This window comes from Sphaerodactylus townsendi, linkage group LG11 (genome assembly GCF_021028975.2).
Source record: "Sphaerodactylus townsendi isolate TG3544 linkage group LG11, MPM_Stown_v2.3, whole genome shotgun sequence".
Lineage (NCBI taxonomy): Eukaryota > Metazoa > Chordata > Lepidosauria > Squamata > Sphaerodactylidae > Sphaerodactylus > Sphaerodactylus townsendi.
This window is the reverse complement of record NC_059435.1, coordinates 74980874-75008370: the sequence shown is the minus strand read 5'-3', so window position 1 is coordinate 75008370 and position 27497 is coordinate 74980874. Positions and strand designations below refer to the sequence as shown.

The 27497-nt window shown below is 48.3% G+C and overlaps 2 protein-coding genes across 10 annotated transcripts; one reads left to right on the top strand and one right to left on the bottom strand.

Annotated features, from left to right (window-relative positions):
• Positions 1-249: 249 nt before the first annotated feature.
• On the bottom strand, positions 250-4983 carry MRPL55 (mitochondrial ribosomal protein L55). Of its 6 annotated transcripts, none has more exons than XM_048511692.1 (4): positions 4706-4881; positions 3634-3815; positions 2683-2884; positions 250-499 (listed from the first exon to the last, which is right to left on the bottom strand). In XM_048511692.1, the coding sequence occupies exons 2-4, from the start codon at positions 3657-3659 to the stop codon at positions 350-352; spliced, it is 378 nt and encodes a 125-aa protein (XP_048367649.1). In that variant the 5' UTR covers positions 3660-3815; positions 4706-4881; the 3' UTR covers positions 250-349. The 6 variants fall into 6 exon arrangements, 4 of the variants coding, with proteins under 4 accessions (XP_048367649.1, XP_048367646.1, XP_048367648.1 ...); XM_048511689.1 differs by having other exon boundaries at positions 3634-3812; XM_048511691.1 differs by having other exon boundaries at positions 4735-4881.
• Positions 4912-26744, top strand: GUK1 (guanylate kinase 1). Of its 4 annotated transcripts, none has more exons than XM_048511687.1 (8): positions 4912-5050; positions 14511-14628; positions 16016-16057; positions 17536-17632; positions 20046-20184; positions 22913-22997; positions 23957-24042; positions 26543-26744. In XM_048511687.1, the coding sequence occupies exons 2-8, from the start codon at positions 14595-14597 to the stop codon at positions 26576-26578; spliced, it is 519 nt and encodes a 172-aa protein (XP_048367644.1). In that variant the 5' UTR covers positions 4912-5050; positions 14511-14594; the 3' UTR covers positions 26579-26744. The 4 variants fall into 4 exon arrangements, with proteins under 4 accessions (XP_048367644.1, XP_048367642.1, XP_048367645.1 ...); XM_048511685.1 differs by having other exon boundaries at positions 4918-5050; positions 14511-14624; XM_048511688.1 differs by lacking the exon at positions 4912-5050 and adding an exon at positions 12599-12750.
• The last annotated feature ends 753 nt before the right edge of the window (positions 26745-27497 follow it).

The window sequence follows — 27497 nt, the reverse complement described above, 5'->3', positions numbered from 1 at the left end:
CGCTTTGGGTTCTTGCTGAGGAGGAAGGCGGGGGTATCAATGAATTAAATGAAATAAATAAACATAAATAACACATTTCCGGCCACTTTAGGGGAAAGCTCTTTGCATGGGGAAGAAAGCACCACTGTTAATGAGACGGATCTGACCCCTGAATTCCAACTGGGGGGGAAAGTCAGGTATAAATAAAACAAATGCAAAACGCATCATCTGTGAATTCACACCTTCAAAAATAAAACAAGGACATCCAGAAACTGGAAAAAATCTCTTTACTCATACACCAACAAAAGTCTTCCGAAGCACAGCAGAAGTGTCAGAGAGTTTCTGCTCTAAAAATCTTCTGAAAGGAAGTTCATTTCTTCTTCCAAAATTTCCTGTAGTCGTCCAAATTAAAGTCATCTTCAAAGGGAACCTCCTCTTTCACTTTTATCTTGGCGGAGTCCCTTTTCCTCAGCCGGGCCCTCCGCTCCGCTTCTGGGAGAGTGTTGATGTCTACCGGCATCTAGATGTAGAAAGGGAACTTTTTCAAATGGACCCCTCGGATTCAGACCCTTCCTCTTTCAAAGTCAATCAGCTCTATCCCCCAACAGGGTGACTCTGGGCGCCACGGTGGGCAGATTTTTAAAATATTGCTTTGGCAGCAGCTACCAGCATGACACAAGGAACTTCATTCGCTGTGTGACTGAAGGTAAGTTGCAGAGGTCATTTTGCTACCGTCTCCACCTCTAGTGGCAGCCATATTGTGACAGGCTCCGCCTCTTGCAGCAGCCATTTTGTGGCCATGCCCATCACACTATGTCAGAATTTCTTAGAACCTCCCCAACTTCCCCTGAAATCTGCAGCCACAGTTCAGTGTGTCTGCAGCATCCCCTAGGGCAGTGATGGCGAACCTTTTCGAGACCGAGTGCCCAAATTGCAACCCAAAAACCCACTTATTTATCACAAAGTGCCAATACGCCAATTTAACCTGAATACTGAGGTTTTGGTTTAGAAAAAACGGTTGGCTCCAAGGTGCACGTTACTCAGGAGTAAGTTTGGTGAAGCAACTGTGCAACTTTTCCAATGGGTGAATTACGACCCTAGGAGGGTTTACTCAGAAGCAAGCCCCATTGTCAGCAACCGAGCTTACTCCCAGGTAAAGGATCGGTAGCTCCAGGCCAGGCCTAGATGTGTAGTGTGTGTGTGGGGGGGTGATTTTCCATCCCACCCCCCACATTACGATGAACTTCTAGCACGTTCACAGAAATGCCTGAGTGCCACCTCTGGCATTGACGGTACCATAAGGGCTCGCCATCACTGCCCTAGGGCAGTGGTGGCGAACCTATGGCACGGGTGCCAGAGGTGGCGCTCAGAGTCCTCTCTGTGGGCACGTGCAAACAGAGTGCCCCCCCCCCCCCCATCTAGGCTGGCCTGGGCCTCTGGGCTCGATCATTAGCATTAAACCTAAGACCTAGTTTTGGTGAGGCAGTGTAAGTAACCCTGTTAAACCCCACTGATTTTCATGCAAAGCACTAAAGCGTGATCCTTTACCTGGGAGTAAGCTCGGTTGCTGGCAATGGGGCTTGCTTCTGAGTAAACCCTCCTAGGGTCGTGATTCACCCGTTCAAAGAATTGGATGGTTGCTTCAAAGCAAAGCCACTGACTACCACCAAGCTTACTCCTGAGTAACGCACCCCTCAGAGCCAACTGTTTTTTCTAAACTAAAACTTCAGTATTCAGGTTAAATGGCCGTGTTGGCACTTTGTGATAAATAAGTGGGTTTTGGGTTGCAGTTTGGGCACTCGATCTCGAAAAGGTTCGCCATCACTGCCCTAGGGTGTTACCTAAATTGAGGCAAGTAGAGCAGTAGCATATTCGGGGCCATAACCACCTTCTCCTTGGCATGCTAACTTTCTCCTTGCAGGAAACACTAACCTGCATGAGACCCCACATCAGGATCCACGCAGTGAGACCTTCTTCTTCTTCTAAGTGAATATGAGCAATATGAGCAGCCAACATGTTCCACCCAGGAATTTTACAACATATTTTTACAAGATTTTCAGGATATGAGTTTTCAAGAGTCAGAGGCCCTTTCCGCACAGCGGAAAGGGCGCCTCTCCACCGGCAGAAATTATGCCGGGGGAGGGGCCGCTCGTGATGGGAGCTGCATGAAAGCAGCCCCCGCGAGAGGCTGTTGCACAGAAGAGGCGGCTCCGCGATGGAGTCAGCTTCTTCATGCCTTCATTTCACGCTGCTCCTCCAGCATCAGTCTAGAGGGCTGCAGGGACCCACCCATGCTGCCCTCCGACCTCCAGGGGTCAGAGGGCAGCGTGGGCGGGTCTCAGCAGCCCTCCAGACTGACGCTGGAGGACGAGGTGAGTGGAGGGGACAGGAAAGCGGCACCTTTGGCGCGGTGCGCACCGTGCCAATGGGAAAGAGGGGCTTTCCAAAAACCTCCCTCAGGAAGGTAGGTGGAAAGCGGCGCCTTCACGTCACTCGGGGCCGCATAGGACGGCGCTGCTGCAATGTGTGAACAGCATTTCTGCTGTCCCTGGGCCGCTGTAAATGGCCCGTGTGAAAAGGGCCAAAGCTTCCTGTATCCCCCTTGGTCCTTCCAGCCGCTCAACATATCTCAGGAAGATCCCTTTCCCTAACGTAGCCGGAAGCAATTCTGCTCGCCCAGGAAAGATGGAATTTAACTCTCACCATAAGAATCCTTCTTGGCTCCTTGTAGCGAATGTGGATGGTTGAGCCATCTGGTCTGACCAGCAGCACTGGGTAGACCCGGCCGTATTTCACCCTCGGGATGCAAGCGATAGAGGTGCGGTTGGAGTCCAGCTGGCTGGTAGAGGTGTGGAGGCTGCAGGGAGGAGCCAGGGTCCTAATGACAGCTGCTGACCGCAAGGCCCTGAAACCGATCCAGACACAACAAGAACCATGAGGCCCTCACAACTGATTTCTTAACTGGATTGTAGGTCACTGCAGCGATTCACCTGCTTCTACGGGTTTGTCTTTACCTTGAAATAAATCTTTTAAGTTCTTTATAGTTTCCGTTTCACTTAGAAGAAGAAGAGTTTGGATTTATATCTCACCTTTCTCTCCTGTGAGGAGACTCAAGGTGGCTTACCAGCTCCTTTCCCTTCCTCTCCCCACAACAGAGGGGCTGAGAGGCAGGTGGGGCTGAGAGAGTCCCAAGAGAACTGGGACTAGCCCAAGGTCACCCAGCAGGAATGCAGGAGTGGGGAAACAAACCTGATAAGCCTCCACCATTCAGGTGGAGGAGTGGGGAATCAAACCCAGTTCTTCAGATTAGAATCCACCAACTCTTAACCACTGCACTTCACTGGCTTCGATACTCTGTCGTTCATTTTGTTCTTTGATACTAATCCTATTGCATGGCTTATTGGTTGTGTTATGCCCTGGTCTCCAACTTCATGCCCACGGCACCAGGAGTTTTTAGGAAGAGGGCGGGGCTTTTGTCCAGGAAGGCTTCTGATTGGCCAGAGGACATTTTATTGATTGTACAGCTGTGACGTGATGGTGAAAAGAAAAGCGTATGTTCAGGGTTGCAGGAGCTACAAGCCAGGGGCCACTCGGTCTGACTTCCAGAACAGAACTGATCACATTAAGCAAAAAAAAATATCAATTAAGCCCTACCTTAAAGCCCTATTTACGACTATCATTCTGAGCTCAGATGCAGCCACTGGAGCAAAGCAACCTCAGGGGAAACCTCTATCACAGTTCTGGGGCATCCAGCACAGACTCTAGGATGGGGAACATCCACAAAGGCCTTTGAAGGTCATGATCCGAGAGTCGCAGCGGCCTTTTTACAGCATCTGCTAGAAAAGAAAACAAGAAAGGTTAACGGTTGCTTTCAACCTAGCAGCAGGCTGCTGTGCTTTGCCCTCATGGCTCTCAGCTCGACTCTTGCGATCCCTGGCCCAATCACCTTACAGAGGGTCAGCTCTTCATTGGCAACGCCAGCGTGCTTTGACTGGAGAGCCCTCAGTTCAAATCCGCACTCAGCTATGAACTGGACTGCGGGACCTTAGGGCAACACCCTCTGTCAACCTAGCCTGCCTTACAGGGTTATTGTGAGAAGTTCCCATTATCCTCTGGAGGAGCAAGGGCTCCAGAAAGAGATATATGTATGTATATCTCTGTGCGTATACATATGTACAAGAAAGAGGAGACGCTTATATGTAGGTATACGGGTAGGTATGTGTGTATTCATACAAGAAAAGAGGGACTGTTTTATATATATGTATGTATGAGTGTGTATATACACGCACACTTATACATATAAGAAAGAGGATGCACTTGTATATGTACATATGTACACACCGGCGGACATATATATATATATATATATACACATGGATGTATTCGTGTGTGTGTGTATATGCCTGTACTTATACATGCTCACAAGGTAAAGGAGGTGCTTTATATATATGTTACATATATGCAGACACACACGCGTATATATACATATGTGAATTCGTACAAGAAAGGGGAGCTGCTCTTATATCTATACACACACACACAAATATACATATATACATACGCACATAAATAAGAAGTTCGTCCCCTTTCTTGGGACAAATACCCCTCCCGCAATGGTCTCCCCCTTCCATAATGGTTTGTCCCTCTCACCCTCCTCCTTAACGAAATGGTCCCTTCCCTACCTTGATCTCCCCCCAGCCCGGGGTTGGTTTGACCCACCACGCACCCCCGCCGCTGAGATCCCCAATGGCTCACTCCTTCAAGAGGCTCCTGTCCCCCCGCTAAGTCCCGAGTCCGCTCACGTGACGTGCCCCTTGCTGGCCCAGAGCGCGGCCTGGGCTTCTCATCCAGTGGACGCCGTTCTGGCGTCATCGCCCGGCGACGCCCTCTCCGTAGGCGTGGTCGCGCGGCCATGACGTGGCCCAGCTCCCGGTGTGAGGGGAGGGGTTTGCTGCCGGCGGCAAGGGCTGGCCCGCCCCTGCCCTCCCCGGCGCTGGCCCACATTCCGGGCCGCGGCTCCGACGTCTCCCCTTCATGAGCTGGCGCCGCGCTCTCCTCCGCACATTCGCAGGTGGGTGTTTCGCTTCTCGGGGTCCCCCATCGCCAAACGGTGTCGCACTGAAAGGCTCCCCTCCTGCTTCTGGGGACCTTCACCTGGGTTCCGCCTCCCGGTTTTAGGGGACTCTCCCTGGGAGCGGGGCGCCGCCCTCCGCCTCCATCTGGAGGGCTCTCGAGTCCGACCCGCAGCCCCCCTCCCTTGGTCGCCAGGTGCTTGCCTGGCGCTGTAACCACTGGATCACACTGCCTCTGCTCTGGCAGTCAGGGTAGTGGAGGCGCTTTGGGTGCAAGGTGCACAGGAAAATGCAGAAGAGCCCGGAGGGACCTGGGCAAAATCCACCCCCGGGTGGGCACGCCCTCCCCCCAAATGGGCAGCCTGGGGGCATTCTGCAAAGCCCCAAGTGCCCAGGAGGGAGGAAGCATTCCCTTTATTGTTGATTGAACTGGTTCATTGTCCTCCCCTAAAGGCTCAGGGCGGTTTCCGTCATTCCATAAAACCGTATATAAAGCATGATCAAGACTTAAAATTACACAAAACGTTATCAATACTTTAAAAGTTACCATTTCACGTATCATTCAATTTTAAAGCATGGCAGCAAGGAAAGTCTCGTAGGTTCCGTTTAATTCCATACATGGATCCTTCCTTCTATTAGAATTTCATTCTTTAGTTGGCACTGGATCCCCAAAAAAGGGATCGGGAAAGATAAATTAGAGAGGAAGGAGAAGGGAGGGGGCAATTGATGTATCTGCCCCTGCCACATTCCCGGAGCTGCCTCTACCATATGCCTGGTGGAACAGCTCTGTCTTAACCGACCCTGTGAAAGTGTATTAGATTCTGCTTTCGTTTGCCCTTTTATTCTGGAATGGCTCTTTTGGGAAGACCACTTCAACTCTGCAAATCAAGGGCAAACGTAGTCCACCTTCTTATCTCCACACCTCTCTCCTAAAGTTTGCCCTATCCCAGTGATTGTGAACCTTTTTGAGACTGAGTGCCCAAATTCCAACCCAAAACCCACTTATTTATCCCAAAGTGCCAACACGGCAATTTAAACTGAATACTGAGCTTTTAGTTTAGAAAAAACTGTTGGCTCCAAGGCACGTGTTACTCGGGAGTAAGCTTGGTGAAGCAACCATGCAACACTTTGAACGGGTCATGCCCAGTGGCCCAGGTCAGCCTAGATGTGTGTGTGGTGTGTGTGTGTGATTTTCCGCCCCCCCCCCCCCACATGACGAACTCTGCGAGCGTGCCCACAGAGAGGGCTCTGAGTGCCACCTCTGGCACACGTGCCATAGGTTCGCCACCACTGCCCTATCCCCTGAGCATGCCTTCAAACACTGGCTGGGAAGGGGAGACGTTTTACAGATGGTTCCTTTGCTTTACTTCTGTCAAAAGTGGGAGGGAACTGTGCACCAAATCACCGAACTGTGCGCCGTATCCATTTGTAACTTTTTTGTCAACTTTCATCCTCCTAAAAATCAATATTTTGACAAAACCAAGATGGGTGAATGTGCCAAAGATTTTTGCTGCCAGGTAAATGACAACCCCTGCTGTCTCTTCACCTTCCTGAGCTGCCAGCCCTGGAGCAAAAAAATGGGGCATAGAGTGAAAAGCATTTGAAGTGATGAATGTAGAGGGAAGCTCTTGGGTGCATTGGGGTGCTTCTCTCATACCATCTTTTCAAGCTACAGGAGTCGTCTGTTATGGCAAAATTAAACAGAAGGCCAGAAGCACTGTCAAGACTAACAAAAACTTGGAGTGTTGTGGGGTGTCCGGGTTGTATGGCTGTGGTCCAATAGCATTTTCTCCTGACGTTTCGCCTGCATCTGTGGCTGGCATCTTTCTGAAAATGCCATAAGAACAAGCCAGCTGGATCAGACCAGAGTCCATCTAGTCCAGCTCTCTGCTACTCGCAGTGGCCCACCAGGTGCCTTTGGGAGCTCACGTGCAGGAGGTGAAAGCAAGGGCCTTCTGCGGCTGTTGCTCCCGAGCACCTGGTCTGCTAAGGCATTTGCAATCTCAGATCAAAGAGGATCAATGCCAGCCACAGATGCAAGTGAAACGTCAGGAGAAAAAGCTATTGGAACACAGCCATACAGGCCAGAAACCTCGCAACACTCCAGTGATTCCAGCCGTGAAAGTCTTCGATAACAAAAACTTATTCCTGCATAATTTTTTGTGAGTCAGGCTGAAGGGTAAGAATATCTGCATGTCACCCAGATCATGTCCAGAAGCAAGGTAGTCCCCTGTGCAAGCACCAGGCCATTACTGACCCACGAGGTGGCATCACATCACAACGTTCACTAGGCAGGCTTTGTTTTCAAGGTGGTTTGCCGTTCTTTCCCCAGTAATCTCTGCTGAATCTCAGCAGATTGGGTACTCTTTTTCCCAAACTCGGAAGGATGGAAGTCTGAGTCAACCTTGAACCAGCTACCTGAAACTGACTTCCGTCGGGATCGAACTCAGGTCACGAGCAGAGCTTTTGACTTCAGTAATGCAGCTTACCACTCTGCACTACAGGACTCTAGTCCTCTGGCACTGTAGAGACCAACAAAATTGGGAGGGGGAGGTATGATCTTCAAGAGTCAAATCTGCTTTTGTGAGATCTGACAAACACCCCTCCCGCAATGGACAAAGAGGGCTTTGAGTCTTGAAAGTATATGCTGTGAAAATCTAGTTGATCTGCGAGGTGTTACTGGAGCAGGTTTATCAGCTTTGGGTTGGGAAATACCTGGAGATTTTGGGGCGGAGCCAGGGGAGGGTGAGGTTTGAGGAGGCTAGTGATATCAGCAAGGTATAAAGTCACAGAGTCCACCCTCCAAAGCAGCCATTTTCTCCAGAAGAATTATTCTCTGTAGTCTGGAGAGCAGCTGTAATTCTGGGAGGTCCCTCGGCTCCACCTGAAGGATGTCACCTCTATACTGGACAGCAACATGGCTGTCCTCTGAAATGGTCTGTCACCAATTTGCTGTTCTTATAGATGGGGCCTGCCCTTGGGAGAATGACTAATATTTGTCAGTGAGCAGTAGTGGTTAAGAGCAGGTGCACTCCAATCTGGAGAACCAGGTTTGATTCGCTGCTCTGCCACTAGAGCTGTAGAGGCTTATCTGGTGAACCAGATTAGCCTGTGCACTCCAACACATGCCAGCTGGGTGACCTTGAACGGTATATAAATATGATAGATAGATAGATAGATAGATAGATAGATAGATAGATAGATAGATAGATAGATAGATAGATAGATAGATAGATAGATAGATAGATAGATAGATAGATAGATGGTTAGTTGGTTAGTTGGTTAGTTGGTTAGTTGGTTAGTTAGTCAGTCACAGTTCTTTGGAGCTCTCTCACCCCAGCCCACCTCACAGGCTGTTTGTAAGCCCCTTTGAGTCTCCTTACAGGAGAGAAAGGGGGATATAAATCCAAACTCTTCTTCTTTAATTGGCCCATTCTCTGAACACAGAACAAACTGAAGTCTGCAAAGAAGCTAAACTGCTTTTCCCAGAGGTTGCATCTTTTAAAATAATATACCTGCCTGGTTTGGGGAGGCACGGAGATTCAGGATGCTGCTTGGTACATCTGTAAGCCGTGTTTGGAGTGCTCTCCCGGGATTTTTATATCCACGTGCTTATCCACACGCCTAGTAATTTGAGCAGGATGACTTTTCCATTTCCCTGTGATTCTCCGTTGAACACTGTGTGCCAGCTGCTGAAGCAGGAAATATCCAATTACTGCTGCCCTCCTCTGGGGAATTTATGCGCCACCCTCCCTGGGAGTTCTTTGGGGTTTTTTGAATAAGCCTGTCTTGTAAGCTAGAATAAACTTCCTACTTGGCTGGATGCCCTTGGGAGCTGGTCTAAGGAGCCAGTTTACATCCACAGTATCTTTTTTTACAAAAGATTTTTGATTTGAGCAAAAACTACCAGACAGCCCAGTTGATTCCAGCTGTGAAAGCTTTAGACAGCGCATTAATTAAATAGTTCCGGGGTTCCAGAGAGATGGTTTTAGAATTCTGTGATTATAGTTTTTCAAGGACAGCAAGCCATAATCAAGTCTACTGTGAAATGGTGACCGCTCATTTCTATAGGGCAGTGATGGCGAACCTATGGCACGGGTGCCAGAGGTGGCACTCGGAGCCCTCTCTGTGGGCACACACAAACAGAGTTCATCATGTGGGGGGGAATCGCTCCCCTCCCCCCACGCACATCTAGGCTGGCCTGGGCCGCTGGGCTCGATTATTAGCATTAAACCTAAGACCTAGTTTTGGGGAAGCAGTATAGGTAACCCTGTTAAGCGCTGTTAAACCCCACTGATTTTCATGCAAAGAACTAAAGTGCGATCCTTTACCTGGGAGTAAGCTCGGTTGCTGGTAATGTGGCCTGCTTCTGAGTAAATCCTCCTAGGGTCGTGATTCATCCATTCGAAGAGTTGCAGGGTTGCTTCAAGCAAAGCCAACAACTACCACCAAGCTTACTCCTGAGTAATACACGCCTCAGAGCCAACCATTTTTTTCTTAACTGAAACCTCAGCATTCAGGTTAAATTGCCGTGTTGGCACTTTGCGATAATTAAGTGGGTTTTGGGTTGCTGTTTGGGCACTTGGTCTCGAAAAGGTTCGCCATCACTGCTACAGGGCGTCTTTCCTTGTGAGCTGAAAATAGCAGCCGTCTTCGGAAATCCTGTCTAAACTGCAGAGGGGGGCAGCCGCCCATTACATGCTCTGCGTGCTGAAAGTCAGAGGTTCAGTGTATCTCCATTTTAGTGGATCTTGGGATGCATGAAACTACCTAGGAGCAGCAGTGGCGCAGGAGGTTAAGAGCTCGTGTGTCTAATCTGGAGGAACCGGGTTTGATTCCCAGCTCTGCCGCCTGAGCTGTGGAGGCTTATCTGGGGAATTCAGATTAGCCTGTGCACTCCCACACACGCCAGCTGGGTGACCTTGGGCTAGTCACAGCTTCTCGGAGCTCTCTCAGCCCCACCTACCTCATAGGGTGTTTGTTGTGAGGGGGGAAGGGCAAAGAGATTGTCAGCCCCTTTGAGTCTCCTGCAGGAGAGAAAGGGGGGGATATAAATCCAAACTCTTCTTCTTCTTCTACTGAATGGGACCCCTGTTCCATCAAGGCCATGATTGTCTACTCTGACTGGCGGCTGCTGTCCTGGGACTCTGCCTGCTCCTTTCAACTGGAGGAGCCAGGGGCTGCGTGCCTAGCAAAGGTTCTTCCACAGACCCTGAGATGCATGGGAGAGTGTCCAATCTCATAATACTCAGCTAGCTGGCTTTCAACACTTAGGACAGTGATGGCGAACCTTTTCGAGAGCGAGTGCCCAAACTGCAACCCAAAACCCACTTATTTATCACAAAGGGCCAACACGGCAATTTAACTTGAATACTAAAGTTTTAGCTTAGAAAAAACTGTTGTCTCCGAGGCATGTGTTACTCGGGAGTAAGCTTGGTGGTAGTCGGTGGCTTTGCTTTGAAGCAACCGTGCAACTCTTCCAACGGGTGAATCACAACCCTAGGAGGGTTTACTCAGAACAAGCCCCATTGCCAGCAACCAAGGTTACTCCCAGGTAAAGGATCGTGCTTTTGTTCTTCGCATGAAAATCCATGGGGTTTAACAGCGCTTAATAGGGTTACCTACACGGCTTCCCCAAAACTAGGTCTTACGTTTAATGCTAATAATTGAGCCCAGCAGCCCAGACCAGCCTAGATGTGTGGGGGATGGGGGTGGGAGGCGACTCTGTTTGCGCGTGCCCACAGAGAGGGTTCTGAGTGCCACCTCTGGCACCCGTGCCATAGGTTCGCCACCACTGACTTAGGAATACTTAGGAGTACCCAGTGGGTGTTTTCCTGGTCACCTGTCCACTCCTGCTGTAGAACTTCTGCTGCAAACTGCCCATCTCCTGCGGTCACTTGGCATTAACCTTTCAGCCGGGAAAGCTGGTGCCCCCGTTCTCCTTTGTCTGCCCTTCGGTTCCACACGGCGGAAGGCTGCTCAAGGTGCGCCTACAGGAGAAAGAGATATGGTATAAATAGGAAAGGTGATTAGAAGTGTCTCGGGGAGAAACCTGGCTGCTAATCTTCTTTTCTCTGGATGCAAAGTCTCCACGCTGAGCGGAACCTCTGTTGATCTCTTCCAGCGTTGATCCTCTGGCTTCTTTACCTGTCACTCCAACGTAATTCCTGTTGAATAAGGGAATAGATTTGCCTACCCTCTGAATGCTTCTTATGATTCCTGGTGTGTTGTCCCCCCCCCCCCCCCCCCGGTAATTTTTGCTCTGTGCCTCCCACCCCAGACATAATCTTGGCACAGGTTTGGATTGTGAGTCAGGCAATGCTGAAGTCTACCACATTTGGTGAAATCAAGTAAACACAACGTGAGCTCCTAAAATGCTTCCGGTTCCTGCTGGGCACCATTTAGGCTCATTAAGACTTTTTTATTTTCTTAACTGACTGCTCTTAAAACGTACAGGGCAATATAGCATAGCGGTTAGAGCATTGGCCTAGGATCTCAGAGACCCTGGGCCAGTCACAACCCCTCAGCCTAACCTGATTTAATTTGCAGGGTTGTTGTGAGCTTAAAACAGGCGAGAACAATGAATGCTATTTTGAGTGCCGTTGGAGAGGAAGGCAGGATATAAATGAAGGAAAAATAAAATAAGAATTTAGGTGTCGCAGGTGAGAAACTCAGATATGAATGGCCAAAGGGGGGGCTGGTAAATTTTGGGACCGTGTTTGCAAGCTTGCAGCACCCAGAACTTGGGTTTATTCTGGCTTTTCTTTGATGGGGAATGATAAAGACTAGGTGAAACTAAGCTTGTTATATTGCCCATCAGCTGCTGGCAGGGACTAATGGGATTTGTAGTCCATGAACATCTGGAGAGCCACAGGTTGCAGACCCCTGCCACATAATCCATTTTGAGACCAAGTGAGAGAGACAGGTGAGACCAAGTGAGAAAGAATAAAATAAACCCTTGTTTGTTCAAGAACTGGCACCTCTTTGCAGCCATGAAACCAGTTTGCTGTAGTGGTTAATCGACGATCCGGGAGACCCAAGGCCGGATCCTTGCGGAACGATCGTTCGGCCTGGCCTACCTCACAGGGTTGTTGTCAGGAGAAATCGATGGGGGCAAAATGTGTATGCTGGCCCAAGTTCTTTGAAAGAAGGTGGGCTAAAAACAGAGACCGATTTGGAGATGACGCGCCTGAGACTTTAACGCACCTGGCTCCCCTACTGTGTGCCAGCTGCTGAAGCAGGAAATATTTGTTCAAAAGAGCAAAACTGGATCCTGTTTTGCTCTTTTGAACGACTGCACACTTATCGAGGGGTGCTCCTTTTCTTTGTTTTGAGTTCCAGCTTTGGGTTGTGTTGTTGTTTGCGGAGCCAATGGATACACAAAGGCAGGACAGCCATCTTTTCCAGCGGGTGGGTGGGTGGGTGGGCACAGAGAGAGGCCGGCTGAAGCTTTAAACCGTTAAAGAGAGCAGGAGGGAGGACAGAAAGAACCAGCAAGAGGAGGCGGTGGGGGATTTGTGGGTTGGCTTCTCATTGGCCGTCTCAAGGCGAAGGACCTGGCATTACGGCTTAAGATGCTCGCAAATAGCTCAGCGGCATTTTCCCTGCTCTTGTCTTTCTTCCTTTCGTGAGCAGCTTGTTGCTCGCAAAAATAATAATCAAACTCTCGCATTTTAAAAGGGAGTCCAGAACACAAGAGGTAAGGCTGGGAAAGTTTGGGCGCGGGATTGCGGTAGGGGGCTTCGTGCCCAACGCTAGCCACCATTTGTTGTTCCCCTTGGGGGATTTTTGGATGCTCTGTGCCTTATTAAATGGGACTCTTCCGTAGCCTTAGAGGTGGAGGGAAAGTCTCGGTCAAGTCTCTTCCTTTATTCTTTAACCAAAGTTTATCAAGATGGGCAAAGAGGGCAAATGGAAAATGAAGTTCTGTGTAAGTAAGATTATGACTATTGGGGCAAATAAAAATGAGCCTAACTCTGCATATGAAGGACTGTAAGGACATTTAATGTAAATGGCTTTGAGTTCTTAGCCAAAGAGAAGCGGTATTGAAAAAAACGAAGCAAATAAGATAAATGAAAACCAAATGTGTCTGGACGATGGGAGAGTCTTGCAGACTGAATGGGACCATATTTTTCCTTGGTTCCCTTTCGTTTATCCCCAACCTTGGAGAAAAGCTGTCTTTGTTTCCAAGGTCTTTACTTGGGCGTCTTAGTGGATAGTTCCATGGGAATGTCAACTCAATGCATGGCAGCTGTGAAAAAGGCAAACTCTATGCTGGGGATCATTAGGAAAGGAATTGATAATAAAACTGGGTAAAGCATTGTCATGCCCTTTATATCAGTAAGCACACACACGTGGTGCGACCGCACTCGGAGTACTGTGTTCAGTTCTGGTCGCCACATCTCAAAAAGGATATTGAGGAGATAGAAAAAAGTGCAGAGAAGGGCAACAAGGATGATTGAGGGACTGGAGCACCTTCCCTATGAGGAGAGGCTGCAGCCGCTTGGGGACTCCTCTTTAGTTTGGAGAGGAGGACGGCTGAGGGGGGATATGGATTGAAGCTCTAGGTAAAATTATGCATGGGGTAGAAAATGTTGACAGAGAGAAATTTTTTCTCTCTTTCTCACAATACTAGAACCAGGGGGCATTCATTGAAAATGCTGGGGGTGGGGGGTGGGAATTAGGACTAATAAAATGAAACACTTCTTCATGCAATGTGTGATTGGTGTTTGGAATATGCTGCCACAGGAGGTGGTGATGGCCACTCACCTGGATAGCTTTAAAAAGGGCTTGGACAGATTTATGAAGTCGATCTCTGGCTACCAATCTTGATCCTCTTTGATGTGAGATTGCAAATGCCTTAACAGTCCAGGTGCTCGGGAGCAGCAGCAGCAGCAGCAGGCCATTGCTTTCACATCCTGCATGTGAGCTCCCAAAGGCACCTGGTGGGCCAATGCGAGTAGCAGAGAGCTGGACTAGATGGACTCTGGTCTGATCCAGCAGGCTAGTTCTTATGTTCTTACTCGGTTTGGTTGCTGGACAATTTATCCCATTTCTCTGGACTTCTTGCTTCCAAACCTGTTCTACAGGGCGGGTCCTGTTCTTGTCCTTGATGTGGTTTGTAGTCATGGAAATAGCCTTGAGGGGCTGGTAGGGATTGGTTTGATGGCAGCTCGTGTCGCTGATGCCTGTCTAAAGCCGTGGAAACAGCGATAATTCCCCATTTGCAGTTTCTAGGGACCAGGGACTCTTGAGAAGGGGCAGTTTTCTCTCAGAGGTATTCCAAGTTGTTTCCTTTCCCCTCTGCATTGATGACCTCTCTCACTAGCCCGAGGTCAAAGAGATGGACAGACTTGGAGCAGATCAGGACATTGCAGCGGGAGCTTATGAAAAACATGTTTCCAAGAAAGAAGTAATTTACTTTTCTCCTCTCTGCCTTGCCTTCCTCCCCTCCCCTAGTGATGGTAGGACCAAGACCAGTCGTTCTGAGCGGCCCTTCGGGCGCAGGGAAGAGCACGTTGCTGAAAAGGCTGTTGAAGGATTATGAGAACGTCTTTGGCTTCAGCGTGTCCCGTGAGTGAGTCGGTTTCTACAGTTCTCAGCAGTGGCGTAGCTGCCAGGGGGCGGGGCCGGGGCGGGCCTCTTGCCCCAGGTGCGCACTGTGCATTGCCGTGGCGGGGCGCAATTCCCCCTCACTTCGCCCCTGGTTCTCAGTGTGGTGCCGTCCATGATTTTGAAGAGAGTGCTTTGCCTGGGGGTGAGGGGGGTGGGGTGGAGGTGGTTTGCACTGCCTTCCCCAGAAGAAGACAATTCAGGTTTTTTCCCCTGCGGTTACACCACAGTGTGTGCCTTCTATATTTTCAATGCCAAACTTACCTGGGAGGTACACGGATGGTATATTATTTTAGACCAGGTGGGAGGAATCCTTTTATACCTCCAGGATACCAGGATTGCAGACACTCACTTCTCGCCAGCATGGCCAGTTGGCCATGCTGGCAGGGGCTGATGGGAATTGTAGTCCATAACATCTGGAGTGCCAAAGGTTCGCCACCACAGCACTAGACCACTGTTCCCTAACGAGGTCCCTGTGGGCACCGCGGCACCCAAAATCACTGTCTTTGGTCCCTACCAAGCTTTTCAGACATTGGCAGGACAATTGTAAGGGCTTATCATTGGCTAGCCTCATTCAGATGAAAAGGTTGGGTCCTACTGCAGTAGCCAATGGTAGCATCAGGTAGATTATAGGGTGTCAAACTGTTGGCAGCCTAGATAAAGAGGATTCTCGATAGCTCCTTATCATCCCCCCTGCCAGCATCATGATGCTGGCAGGGGATAATGGGAGCTGTAGTCCATAACATCTGGAGGGGCGCAAGTTTGACACCTGTGAGGTAGACGGTAAGGTTGGTATTTGGTGCCTTTGGTCAGTGTGTGTGGTCTCCTATTTCCCTTCATGCTTCCCTTTTTTTTTAATTCCCTGTTTTTCCCCACCCCTGGTTGCCCTTGGACTTTTCTTCATATCTTTTTTTATTCTCCTTCTGTGAAAGCGAGGAGGGAGGGATTGACTTTGACTCCGCCTCCTCTTGCAGACACACTGCACGCCTGCAGCACGTCATTTCCACTCCGTTCCCAACAAGTAATTGGCCTTCCTGCCTCTCTTTATCTTGTCCCCCCACCCCGCCCCCAAATTTTCCTTAATTGGGGTGGAAAAAACTCTGTCCGTTCTGCCTTTCTGGCCCCTCTTTACCACCTCTTTCCACCTGGGCCCGCTTCTTTACAAAGTCTGCCCTGATTCCAGCTGGGCCTTCCTGTCACTGTTTTGGAGAGAAATCAGTCTTCAGCTGAACAGAGAATAGATCATGGCTGGGAAATGAGAAAGAGAAAAGGTTTCTGATGGGTAGGAGTGCCAGCCATTTCCTCAAGCAGTCAAAGTACCTTTTAAACAAAATGTCCTTATTGCTTTTCAGATACCACAAGGAATCCAAGACCCGGCGAAGTGAATGGGAAAGGTCAGTATCCAAATGAGCCCCCCACAGGAGCAAGTTATAGGGCTGCCAGATGTGGGTTAGGAAAACCCTGGAGATTAAAGGGTGGGGAAGGTAGTGAGAACGGCTATTTCATGCCCTTCATCAAAGTCCCTGGGTGGGGCACAATCCTAAAAAACCATTAGAAAGTCACTAAAACCATCGCAAAATCTCCATTAAAAGCCAACCCCATCCCCCACCCTAATCCCCCCTCCCCCCCACTGAAAGTACACAATTATTTCAACACATTTCAGAAATTTGGCTGAGGCTGAACCAAGAGAGAGCCGGTACAGGCGAGAGCAGAGTACCAAATAAAAGGGAGTAGACCTGTAGAGTGGAGAGACACATATTGGAACATCAATCCCAGATCAAGAACCACGTGTTAGAGGCACTTCTTGTGGCTCACTTTGGAGAGAAGTCAATGCCTCCCTGAGTTCGATTAATATCTCCCTCTTCGCCTCTGTAAGGAGACTCAAGGCGGCTTCCAAAATCCCACCTTCCCCCCGCCCACAACAGACACCTTGTGAGGTAGGTTGGACTGAGAGAGTTCTCTGTAGGCCTTGCCAGACCTGTAGTAAAGTTCAGTCCCTATCCCAGCCAGAGGCTCACAGGGACATATGGGGGTCACATGGGCGTGTGCCAGAGGGTCACGTGGGGGGAAGTGGAGAATCTCCCCCCCCCACACCCCTCCTCTCAGCCCCGCCAGGCCAAAGGAGCAGCCTGGCTGGGCCATCACCAGAGCAGGTAAGTGGGGCACACCGGGGGGAGGGGGGTGCCCAGAGCAGGTGTTGCCCCAGGCGACATTCCCCGCCCCATATGCCTCTGATCTCACACACATCTGGCCCTCCATGAGAAGTAATGGGAGATACCCACAGCTGGGGATGGATACTGTAGTGGATTGAGAAAGGCGGGGTATAAATCCAAACTCTCCTTCCTTCCTTCCTTCCTTCCTTCCTTCCTTCCTTCCTTCCTTCCTTCCTTCCTTCCTTCCTTCCTTCCTTCCTTCCTTCCTTCCTTCCTTCCTTCCTTCCTTCCTTCCTTCCTTCCTTCCTTCCTTCCATCCATCCATCCATCCATCCATCCATCCATCCATCCATCCATCCATCCATCCATCCATCCATCCATCCATCCATCCATCCATCCATCCATCTGTCTATCTATATCCATCCATCCGTCCATTTATCCATCCATCCATCCATCCATCCATCCATCCATCCATCCATCCATCCATCCATCCATCCATCCATCCATCCATCCATCCATCAAATTCCATCAAATTCCATCAAATTTTCATCAATGTAAGCAGGTCCATCACTTTCTTGTGGAAGTTCTCTGGGAAGGGAATGAGGGGTCGGTACTTCCGGTGGTGTCTTGAGAATAAACATAAGGCATCTAATTCACCCGCCCAAGTCCCTCACACACACATAAATATTTAGAGCATCCTTTTTTTCCTTTCTGCTCAGATTACCATTTTGTGACCAGAGAAAAGATGCGGGAGGAGATTGATGCTGGAGGATTTGTGGAAAATGCAGAGTTTTCTGGAAATATGTATGGAACAAGGTATGTACCTTGGTTCAGACAGGATTTTTTGTCTCTTTTTTCACTCGAGGAATGTTTTTACTGATAAGTGTTTAGTGGTTGAGGTAGCAACGGAGTCTGTCTAGTAGGTGTTCCATTCTCCCCAACTTATTTTTCCTCAATTTGTTCCTTTTCCTTTCCTCTGTGATACGTGGTATAATAATTTTAGGGGGTGTCATTTAGGCACCGTTAGCCCACTGGAACAAATGGTGCCGAGCTTGAAGGAAACATTTATGGGTTTTATTGGATCTTTTATTGTTGGAAGCCGCCCTCAGCCTGCAAGAGGAAGGGCAGCCGATAAATTGAATTAAATAAAGTGAATAATAACTCTGTAACCATATGAGTCTACAAACATAACTGGTCAAAAGCTAGAAATCCCATTAAAAACTCCAGTGTTATCATCCTTTAGATGTGGGTTCAGGAGAGATCCCCCCCCCCCCACACACACACATGTGCACTCACAGAGACAAGTTGCATTGGATAGAGTCCGACCTAAACAGATGAACGTGCAGTAGATTTCCTTGCTGCTGCTCACTGGACAAGATAGATCTTTGCATTTTCCTAGGCTGTTAGCTATACAATCCGTTATTGTTCAAATTCCATCAAATTTTCATCATTCCATCTTGAGGACAGAGTTTTATGCCCCCTGGTATGGCTTGGTGAGAAGGATCTTTGCCTTCCTCTGGGTATAGAGCAGAGACCAATGGGGGGTGGTGAGGGAGGGAGGGGGTGAGGGAGGGAGGGAGGGAGGGAGGGAGGGAGGGAGGGAGGGAGGGAGGGAGGAAGGAAGGAAGGAAGGAAGGAAGGAAGGAAGGAAGAAGAAGAGAGGAAGGAAGGGAGGAAAGAGAATTTGGATTTATACCCCGCCTTTCTCAAGGGGGGGTTGGATTTATACCCCCCATTCTCAAAGGGGCTTACAATCTCCTTTCCCTTCTTCCCCCACAACAAACGCCCTGTGAGGTGGGTGGCACTGAGAGAGCTCTGAAGAACTGTGACTAGCCCAAGGTCACCCAACTGGCGTGTGTTGGAGTGCACAAGTTAATCTGGTTCACCAGATAAGCCTCCACAGCTCAAGTGGCAGAGCAGGGAATCAAACCTGGTTCTCCAGATTAGAATGCATCTGCTCTTAATCACTACGCCACAGAAGGAAGCACAGACGGACATTACCTGCACCTTTTGAAAATGGAATGTGGAGGCTTGGGCTGGGGGGAGTATTGGAAGTGAGGCTTGGCATGGGGGAAGGTGGAAAGGTGAGGCTTGGGGTGAGGGTGGGGCAGAAAGGTAACTGGTTGAGGTTTCATCGTCATAACCGCATTACCCCATACGTCCCTACTCGGCCTCTGCGCTCAGCAGAGGCCAACCTGCTGGTGGTCCCATGCCCCTCAATGATGCTGCTGGCCTCCACATGGCCCAGGACTTATACAGCACTGGCCCCGGCCTGGTGGAACACCCTTCCTCCAACTGTCCGGGCCCTGCGGGACCTCGGCGAGTTCCGCAGGGCCTGTAAGACCGTGTTGTTCCACCGGGCCTTTGGAGTGTCCAGCTGCTGATATGGTGCTCCCTCACTGCTCTTGCCCTGGCGCTGTTACATCAGAGCCCCCTCATATTGAGGGGCTCGCCGTCCTCCTTCTTGGGGCAGGTTTTAATTGGGGTCTTGGACGCCTCTTGTTTATTTATTAACTGTTATCCGCTGTTTTATAAGAGTTTTTAAGAGGGCGGAGGGCGGTACCCTGTTTCCCCGAATATAAGACGTCCCCGGAAAATAAGACGTAGTAGAGGTTTTGCTGAAGTGCGAAATATAAGGCATCCCCCAAAAGTAAGACGTAGCAAAGTTTTTGTTTGGAAGCATGTCTGATGAACAGAACACAGAAAAATAAGACATCCCCTGAAAATAAGACATAGCGCATCTTTGGGAGCAAAAATTAATATAAGACACTGTCTTATTTTCGGGGAAACACGGTATATAAGTTTAACCAATATACCGGGGGAGGGCGGTATATAAGTTTAACCAATAAATAAATAAATAAATAAATAAGATGTTTTATTGATGATTAATAGGATGGAGCCTGCGTATTGTATTGTGTACGATTTGCTCCTGCTTAATGTTTTTTTGAATTGTGTTGTTCACCGCCCGGAGCCCTTCGGGGATCGGGCAGTATAGAAATTGAAGATATAAATAAATATAAAAAAAATAAATAACGTTCCATTACTTAGCCATTCATGTTGACATTTTGAGTTGTGTATACTGTATGTACCTTGCGAGCCGCACAGACCTCGGCCTTTGGCTGGGGCAAGTTGGAACGAAGATCGAAATAAAGTACAGTCAACCCCTTCCAAGACCCCACCTGCATCCTTTGAACCTTGACTCCTTTCCTGACGTCTTTCTCCCTCTCAGCAAAGCCGCCATCCAGGCGGTCCAAGCTCAGAACCAGATCTGTATCCTGGATATCGACATGCAGGGCGTGAGGAGCATGAAGAGGACGGACCTCAACCCCATCTACATCTCCATCCAGCCTCCGTCCATTGAGATTTTGGTGAGCACGACTCGGGGCCAGGGGGCGCCTCCTGCCTCCAAACACTCCTCCTTGTGAAACGTTGGCCCACGGGATGCTTTTTTAAAAAAATATATATATTTTTATTAAATATTTGCAATAATAACACACAAAATCATATTGCAGCCTGACAAATAGATCCATTTCCCATAGATTAACAAAGATAGTACTAGAAGAGTACACTTATGTATCTAACATTAATCATTTCTACTCGCTCATCTTTACGGCTCACTATATAACTAGCTTAACCATCTATTTGTCAATAGTTCTACTGTGCTGCTATACTTATTTATTACTAATCTATCCCTATGCTCTAACTGACTTCCCCTAGTCTTTTTTCACTTCTCAGTTTTATTTGGATATCGATAAGCGTTTTCTTCAATACTAACACCCGTGGTCATCAACACATTTCTCATATTCATCCTAGCAAATTCCAGAGAAGATCAAATAATATATATATATATACATTATACTCATGTATAAGTCGAATTTTTCAGCACATTTTTAATGCTGAAAAAGCTCCCCTCGACTTATATGCGGGTCATTAAATTTTTTTGAGTGTTTTTACTTTGCCGGCCAGCAGGGGGTGCAGTTTTTATGCTAGCTAGCGGCACCAAAATTTCAGGGTACCCTCAGAAGACATATATATATATATACACACACACACACACACACACACACACATATACACACATATATATATACATATATATATACAATTATTTGCTGTAGACATTATATTGAATATTTTTCCATTATATATTTATCCCATCTAGCCCAAGTGGGCATTTGATTCTGTTTAGATGTTACAGGATGCTTTTCTTCATGAGCAAGAGAAGAGAGGATCCTCCTCCAAGAGAACTGAAACGTGGAGAAAGATGATGAAGAAGGAGAGCTTTGATTTATATCCCTCCTTTGTCTCCTGTAAGGAGACTCAAAGGGGCTTTCAAACTCCTCGCCCTTCCCCCCTCACAACAAACACCCTGTGAAGTGGGTGGGGCTGAGAGAGCTCCGAAAAGCTGTGACTAGCCCAAGGTCACCCAGGTGGCGTGTGTGGGAGTGCACAGGCTAATCTGGTTCCCCAGATAAGCCTCCACAGCTCAAGTGGCAGAGCGGGGAATCAAACCCGGTTCTCCAGATTAGAGTGCACCTGCTCCTAACCATTAGGCCACACTGCCTCTCAAGATGGAAAGGAGAAAGAACTGAAGTGGAATCGTGTAATTTAAGAGTAGCCCCTTGATTTTACTCCCTTGGGCTCCTGCAAAGCTTTCCAGGAAGTGGGTGTGGCCATTGTAAGCCAGGGCTTGTTATTGGCTGCCCTCACTCAATTGAATAGGTGTTCCATTGGAGAGTCAGCCTGGTGTAGTGGTTAGAAGCGATGGACTCTAATCTGGAGAACCAGGTTCGATTCCCCAAGCCTCCACATGAGTGGCAGACTCTTATCTGGCGAACTGCATTTGTTTCCCCCAACTCCTCCACATGAAGCCTGCTGGGTGACCTTGGCCCAGTCACAGTTCTCTCAGACTACCCCACAAGGTATTTGTTCTGGAAGGAGTTTGTAAGCCACTTTGAGACTCATCATGGTTGAGAAAAGCAAGGTATAAATCCAAACTCTTCATTTTTTGCTTTTAAAAAAATGGTTAAAGGAATCGTATTTGAGTCCTCCTTTTTTCCTTTCCCATAACACCTGTACACGAACTAAAGTTTGTTTAAGGTAGGCCTACGGAGCCCCTGTAACATCAATGTTGACAGAGAGAAATTTTTCTCTCTTTCTCACAATACTAGAACCAGGGGGCATCCATTGAAAATGCTGGGGGGGAAGAATAAGGACTAATAAAAGGACACTCTTCTTCACGCAACGTGTGATTGGTGTTTGGAATATGCTGCCACAGGAGGTGGTGATGGCCACTCACCTGGATAGCTTTAAAAGGAGCTTGGACAGATTTATGGAGGAGAAATCGATCTATGGCTGCCAATCTTGATCCACGTACAAAAACCAAATGTGTGTGTAATGTAATGAGAACCAAGAAACGCGTCACACACTTAAGACGGAGGTTGCACTAAACCAATGTAATATGTATCTAAGTATGGTTTTCTCTTCAACAAATTTTGGCACAACAGTTCATATAGAATAAATTTATAACATCCAAAAATTAGTAGACCATATCCATGGTTCAACAGACTAAGGAATGAATCATATTTTGTATCCAATAATTAATAGACCATAACCATGGTTTAACCAACTAAGAAATAAGATATTTTCAGTATTTTTCTGTATAGGAACAAAAGTCCATGGTTACCAATCTTGATCCTCCTTGATCTGAGATTGCAAATGCCTTAGCAGACCAGGTGCTCGGGAGCAACAGCAGAAGGCCGTTGCTTTCACATCCTGCCTGTGAGCTCCCAAAGGCACCTGGTGGGCCACTGCGAGTAGCAGAGAGCTGGACTAGATGGACTCTGGTCTGATCCAGCTGGCTCGTTCTTATGTTCTTATCATCCCAAGTGCTTTTAAGTTATTAGAGCAGCCTCGAACTGCATTGAAATGTGCTCTGTGATCTGTATTCATTGCATTTGTGGTTCGTGCGTGCCTTAGAATACCCTGCCACAAGGAGGAGTGTTTGGAGGCAGAAGCCGGAGGGACCTGTGGGCCGTTTTCCCAAGCAAAGTGGAGAATGAAGCAATTTATTTTCTTTTTCCATGTGGCATTTAGGAAAAGAGACTACGAGACAGGCAGACGGAAACGGAGGAGAGCTTGCAGAAGCGGCTGAACGCAGCTTCTATAGACATGGAACTTAGTGAGTACTTTGGAGTTTCTGTGTATGTGTGAGAAAGAGAGGGCAAGAGGGGAGGGAGAGGGAGAGAGTCTGGGATTTAGAATATCTTCCCTGTCCCCAGAAATCATCTTAGAAGACCAGAAAGACAGTGTGGTGTAGTGGTTAAAGGTCTGAGTTATTTTCTGAGAGGTCTGAATTCCATTTGCTGGGTGACCTCGAGCTGATCACTTACTCTGCCAGCCTTGCAGGGGTGTTGTGTGGATAAAGTGGGAAGGTGCAAATGAAGTGTCAGACGCCTAGTGGCAATGAGGACATCTGGGGCGGCTTGTGCCGGGTGCCGCCATTGCTGTCACACGTCAAGGGCGGAGGCAGGGGCGTTTCGGGGGCGGGAGGGGACACGCACGCGGGCAGTTCATGCCCTGGGCGCAGTTTCCCCTCCTTTCATCAATGGGAAGGATGCCTCGGAGGAACAGCAGGATAAAAATCTAGCAGGCAGACTTCTCTTGGAGAATGCAAAATAAGTAATCGAGAGGGAAGGGAAGGCAGACACCTTAGCTTAACCAGTGACCAGGCAGGCTAAATCCAAGGCAGGGCAGAGTGTGGAGGCAGCCCTGGGTTCAAATCTTCACTCTGCTATGAAGCTTACTGGGTAACTCTGGGCCAGTCACACAATCTCCCTAAGCTAAGCTATCTTGCAGGGTTGTTTTGAGCATATGTTTGAATCGGTGAGTGTTTGAAAAAGGCCCTCAGAATGGATCTTAAGATCATCTAAATCAGGGGTGTCCGATCGATGACCCTTCAGATTTTCATGGACTACGATTCCCATCAGCCCTTGCCAGCACTACCTTATGGAAACTGTAGTCCATGAATATCTGGAGGGCCAAGGTTGGACATCCCTGATCTAAATGCTGTTTTCTTTGGTGTCTCAATCCGCTAGATAAGGAGTCTCAATCTCAATCTTTGGTGTCTCAATCCGCTAGGTAAGGAGCCTGGCCTTTTCGATTTGATCATCATTAACGACGACGTCGACGTGGCGTATTCCGAGCTGAAGAAGATTCTCGTAGAGGTAAGTTTGCTTACCTGGTGTGCGAGCTTACCTGGTGTGTGAGCTTACCTGGTGTGCGAGCCTCTCTCGAAAGCGACTAGTGCCGGAAGAAAATGAAGGGCAGCAGGTATATTTAGAATATATAATCCTGTCAAGCAGAGTATTGAGCGGAAATGTGGATTGTGCGGCACTTCAAATGAGAATAGTTATCTCTCAAAAGACCAGCCGTTTTTACCTTAGAAGTTCATAAAACATAAGGAGAACTTTACTTTAACTGAGAGAGAAAACACGTACACTATATACATTAGTATCACATAAGCATAAGCATTTTATTATCATTGTGCACGCACAACGAAATTTACAGCAGCATTCCTCGATGCACACCATTTCAGACTCATCCCCCATCCTCCCTTTCCCCTTCCTCCACCCATCCCTACACAGCCCCAAACACATCAACACGAAGCCGCGGAGTTTAGCATAGCCACAGCTCTAGAGTAGAAGCTGTCTCTAAGCCTCTTTGTTCTAGGTTTGATAGACCTGTATCGTCTGCCGGATGGTAACAGTTCAAAAAGAGAGTGTGCTGGATGAGACGGGTCTCTCAGAATATTTTGGGCTTTCTTTAGGCTTCTGGCATTATAGAGTTCTTCCAAGGAGGGGAGAGGGCAGCCGATAATCCTCTGTGCAGTAGTGATCACCCTTTGGAGCGCCTTCCTATCTGCCCCTGTGCAACTGGAGAACCATACACAGATGCAGTAGGTTAAGACACTCTCTATAGCACAGCGGTAAAAGGACACCAGGAGTTTTCCATTCAGTTGTTGTTTCCTTAAAAGTCTCAGATAGTACAGTCTTTGCTGGGCCTTTTTAACCACCGCGGCAGTCTGAACGCCCCAGGTCAAGTCCTCTTTAATCATAACGCCCAGAAATTTAAAACTAGCCACCTGCTCTACTTGATCTCCATTTATAGTCAAGGGCTGAATTTCTGAGCTATTCCTTCTATAGTCCACTATAAGCTCCTTTGTCTTGTTAGTATTAAGAACGAGGTTATTTTCCCTGCACCACATATATAGTAATATGCACATCTTATAGTTCGTTACAGTTTGGCTGCAATGCAGTTCCTTTGTCAGAGCACTTTGGTTGTCTCCGTTGTATGCTGCAGTTGCCAGGATGGATGATGTAGCAATGAGCTATGTGCTCTTTGGCCCCTTCCGCACATGCAGAATAATGCACTTTCAATCCACTTTGCAGCTGGATTTTACTGTGCAGAATAGCAAAATCCACTTGCAAACAATTGTGAAAGTGGATCGAATGTGCATTATTCTGCATGTGCGGAAGGGGTCTTTGGCTGCTTTTTCTGGTTCTGTGGGATGGTGTTTTGGACAACGGGGTCCCTTTTGTCAAGACACTAGAGCCCAGGTGTCAAACTCGTGGCCCTCCAGATGTTATGGACTACAGTTCCCCTCATCCCATGATGCTGGCAGGGGATGAGGGGAACTGTAGTCCATAACATCTGGAGGGCCGCGATTTTGACGCCTATGCACTAGAGCAGTGTTTTTCAACCTTTTTGACGTCATGGTACCCTTGACCTCACTCTTCATATCTCACGGTACCCCTGCCATCCTCTCCCCACCTTCCCCTCCCAGGGTGAAGGGAAGCACGGGGGTGGATGGGTGGTGGCTGCTGACCTTGCGGCAGACCCTGCCCCATGGGCCAGCTCCATGTCCTTGCTGGCGCCGGCGGGAGACACCACAAAAGTGAGGGGGTCAGTAGTATTGCCGTGGTACCCCTGGGACATGCTCATGGCATCGCAAGGTACCACGGAACCCTGGTTGGGAATCTTAAGAAGCAAGCCGTTATTGGCATAGACAGCAGTACAACAATAATAAAAACAGATTAAAAGCATATACAATACAGGATATACATGTTAGGATGAAGGAAATCTACTGGCATTTAGTAATTTCCAGGAGAAAGTCTGCCACTATCATACAGAGAGAAGGATCAGGGTTGTCCAACAAGTAGTGTAATCTAAATAAATCGGGGAGATCGGGTAAATGTAAAGGAGTGAGATTCACATACTTGGATCTGATTTCCTTGAATCTGAGACAGTGAAGTAATTGGTGCGCCCGAGATTCAACTGAGCCGTCGTTACATGGGCACAATCTTTTAGCCTTTTCTTGCTTATTAAATCTGCCATGTAACAAGGCAGAAGGCATAACATTAAACCTGGCGAGCATTATGGCTCTCCTTTGAACAGGGTTTATTAAGCAATACAGGTAGTGTGCCAAGTGGCCCCGTTCAAATGGGAGAGAAAAATACAGGGGGGAGCACGTTTTCTTGGCTGCGGTGATTAGGGTAGAGAACTCTCTATCCAATAGTTGACCTTTTAATTTCCTATAAGCTTCTGAATAGGACAAAGGGCAAAGTGAATCCACCTGGTTGGGAATTGCTGTACTAGAGTGAGTGGATACCTCTCTGCATTGCTGTTGAACGGAGCCTCAAAGCCATTTTTTCCCTCCGCTCTTAGGAAATCCAGAAGGCGCAAGGGTCCAAGAAGTCCTGAGCGGCCGTGGCAATTGAACCTGCAGACCATTCCTGACGTCTTTCGCTGCTTGCTAATCCATCCGGGAAAGAAAACAGACCCACATTCCTCTTAAACCTCGTTCTTCCTCCCCTGCCGTGAAATTATTCCAGGGCACTTTATATTAAAGGAAAAATATCTAACCCAACCTCCGTGCATCTCGATGATTTCTGGCACACGCGTGTTTTGTCTGCCAGTGAGGCAAAGCAGCAGGTGGGCGACTGAACCAATTGCACGGTCCAGGCCTGCATGAAGCTGCCTTTTACTGAATGAACATAAGAACATAAGAACGAGCCTGCTGGATCAGACCAGAGTCCATCTAGTCCAGCTCTCTGCTACTCGCAGTGGCCCACCAGGTGCCTTTGGGAGATCACATGCAGGATGTGGAAGCAAGGGCCTTCTGCTGCTGCTGCTGCTGCTGCTGCGGCTGTTGCTCCCGATCACCTGGTCTGTTAAGGCATTTGCAATCTCAGATCAAAGAGGATCAAGATTGGTAGCCATAAATCGACTTCTCCTCCATAAATCTGTCCAAGCCCCTTTTAAAGCTATCCAGGTTAGTGGCCATCACTACCTCCAGTGGCAGCATATTCCAAACACCAATCACACGTTGCGTGAAGAAGTGTTTCCTTTTACGAGTCCTAATTCTTCCCCCCAGCATTTTCAATGGATGCCCCCTGGTTCTAGTATTGTGAGAAAGAGAGAAACATTTCTCTCTGTCAACATTTTCTACCCCAGGCATAATTTTATGGACTTCCATCATATCCCCCCTCAGCCGTCTCCTCTCCAAACTAAAGAGTCCCAAACGCTGCAGCCTCTCCTCATGAGGAAGGTGCTCCAGTCCCTCAATCACCCTCGTTGCCCTTCTGTGCACTTTTTCTATCTCTTCGATATCCTTTTTGAG

Coding starts and splice junctions, on each gene's coding strand:
- MRPL55 (XM_048511692.1), bottom strand. CDS start 3,659: ATGATAGTCGTAAATAGGGCTTTAAG. Junction 2,885..3,633: donor GTCGTAAATAGGGCTTTAAG/GTAGGGCTTAAT, acceptor GATCGGTTTCAG/GGCCTTGCGGTCAGCAGCTG. Junction 500..2,682: donor AGCCAAGAAGGATTCTTATG/GTGAGAGTTAAA, acceptor TTCTACATCTAG/ATGCCGGTAGACATCAACAC.
- GUK1 (XM_048511685.1), top strand. CDS start 5,014: ATGAGCTGGCGCCGCGCTCTCCTCCGCACATTCGCAG. Junction 17,633..20,045: donor GGAAATATGTATGGAACAAG/GTATGTACCTTG, acceptor TCTCCCTCTCAG/CAAAGCCGCCATCCAGGCGG. Junction 20,185..22,912: donor CTCCGTCCATTGAGATTTTG/GTGAGCACGACT, acceptor TGTGGCATTTAG/GAAAAGAGACTACGAGACAG.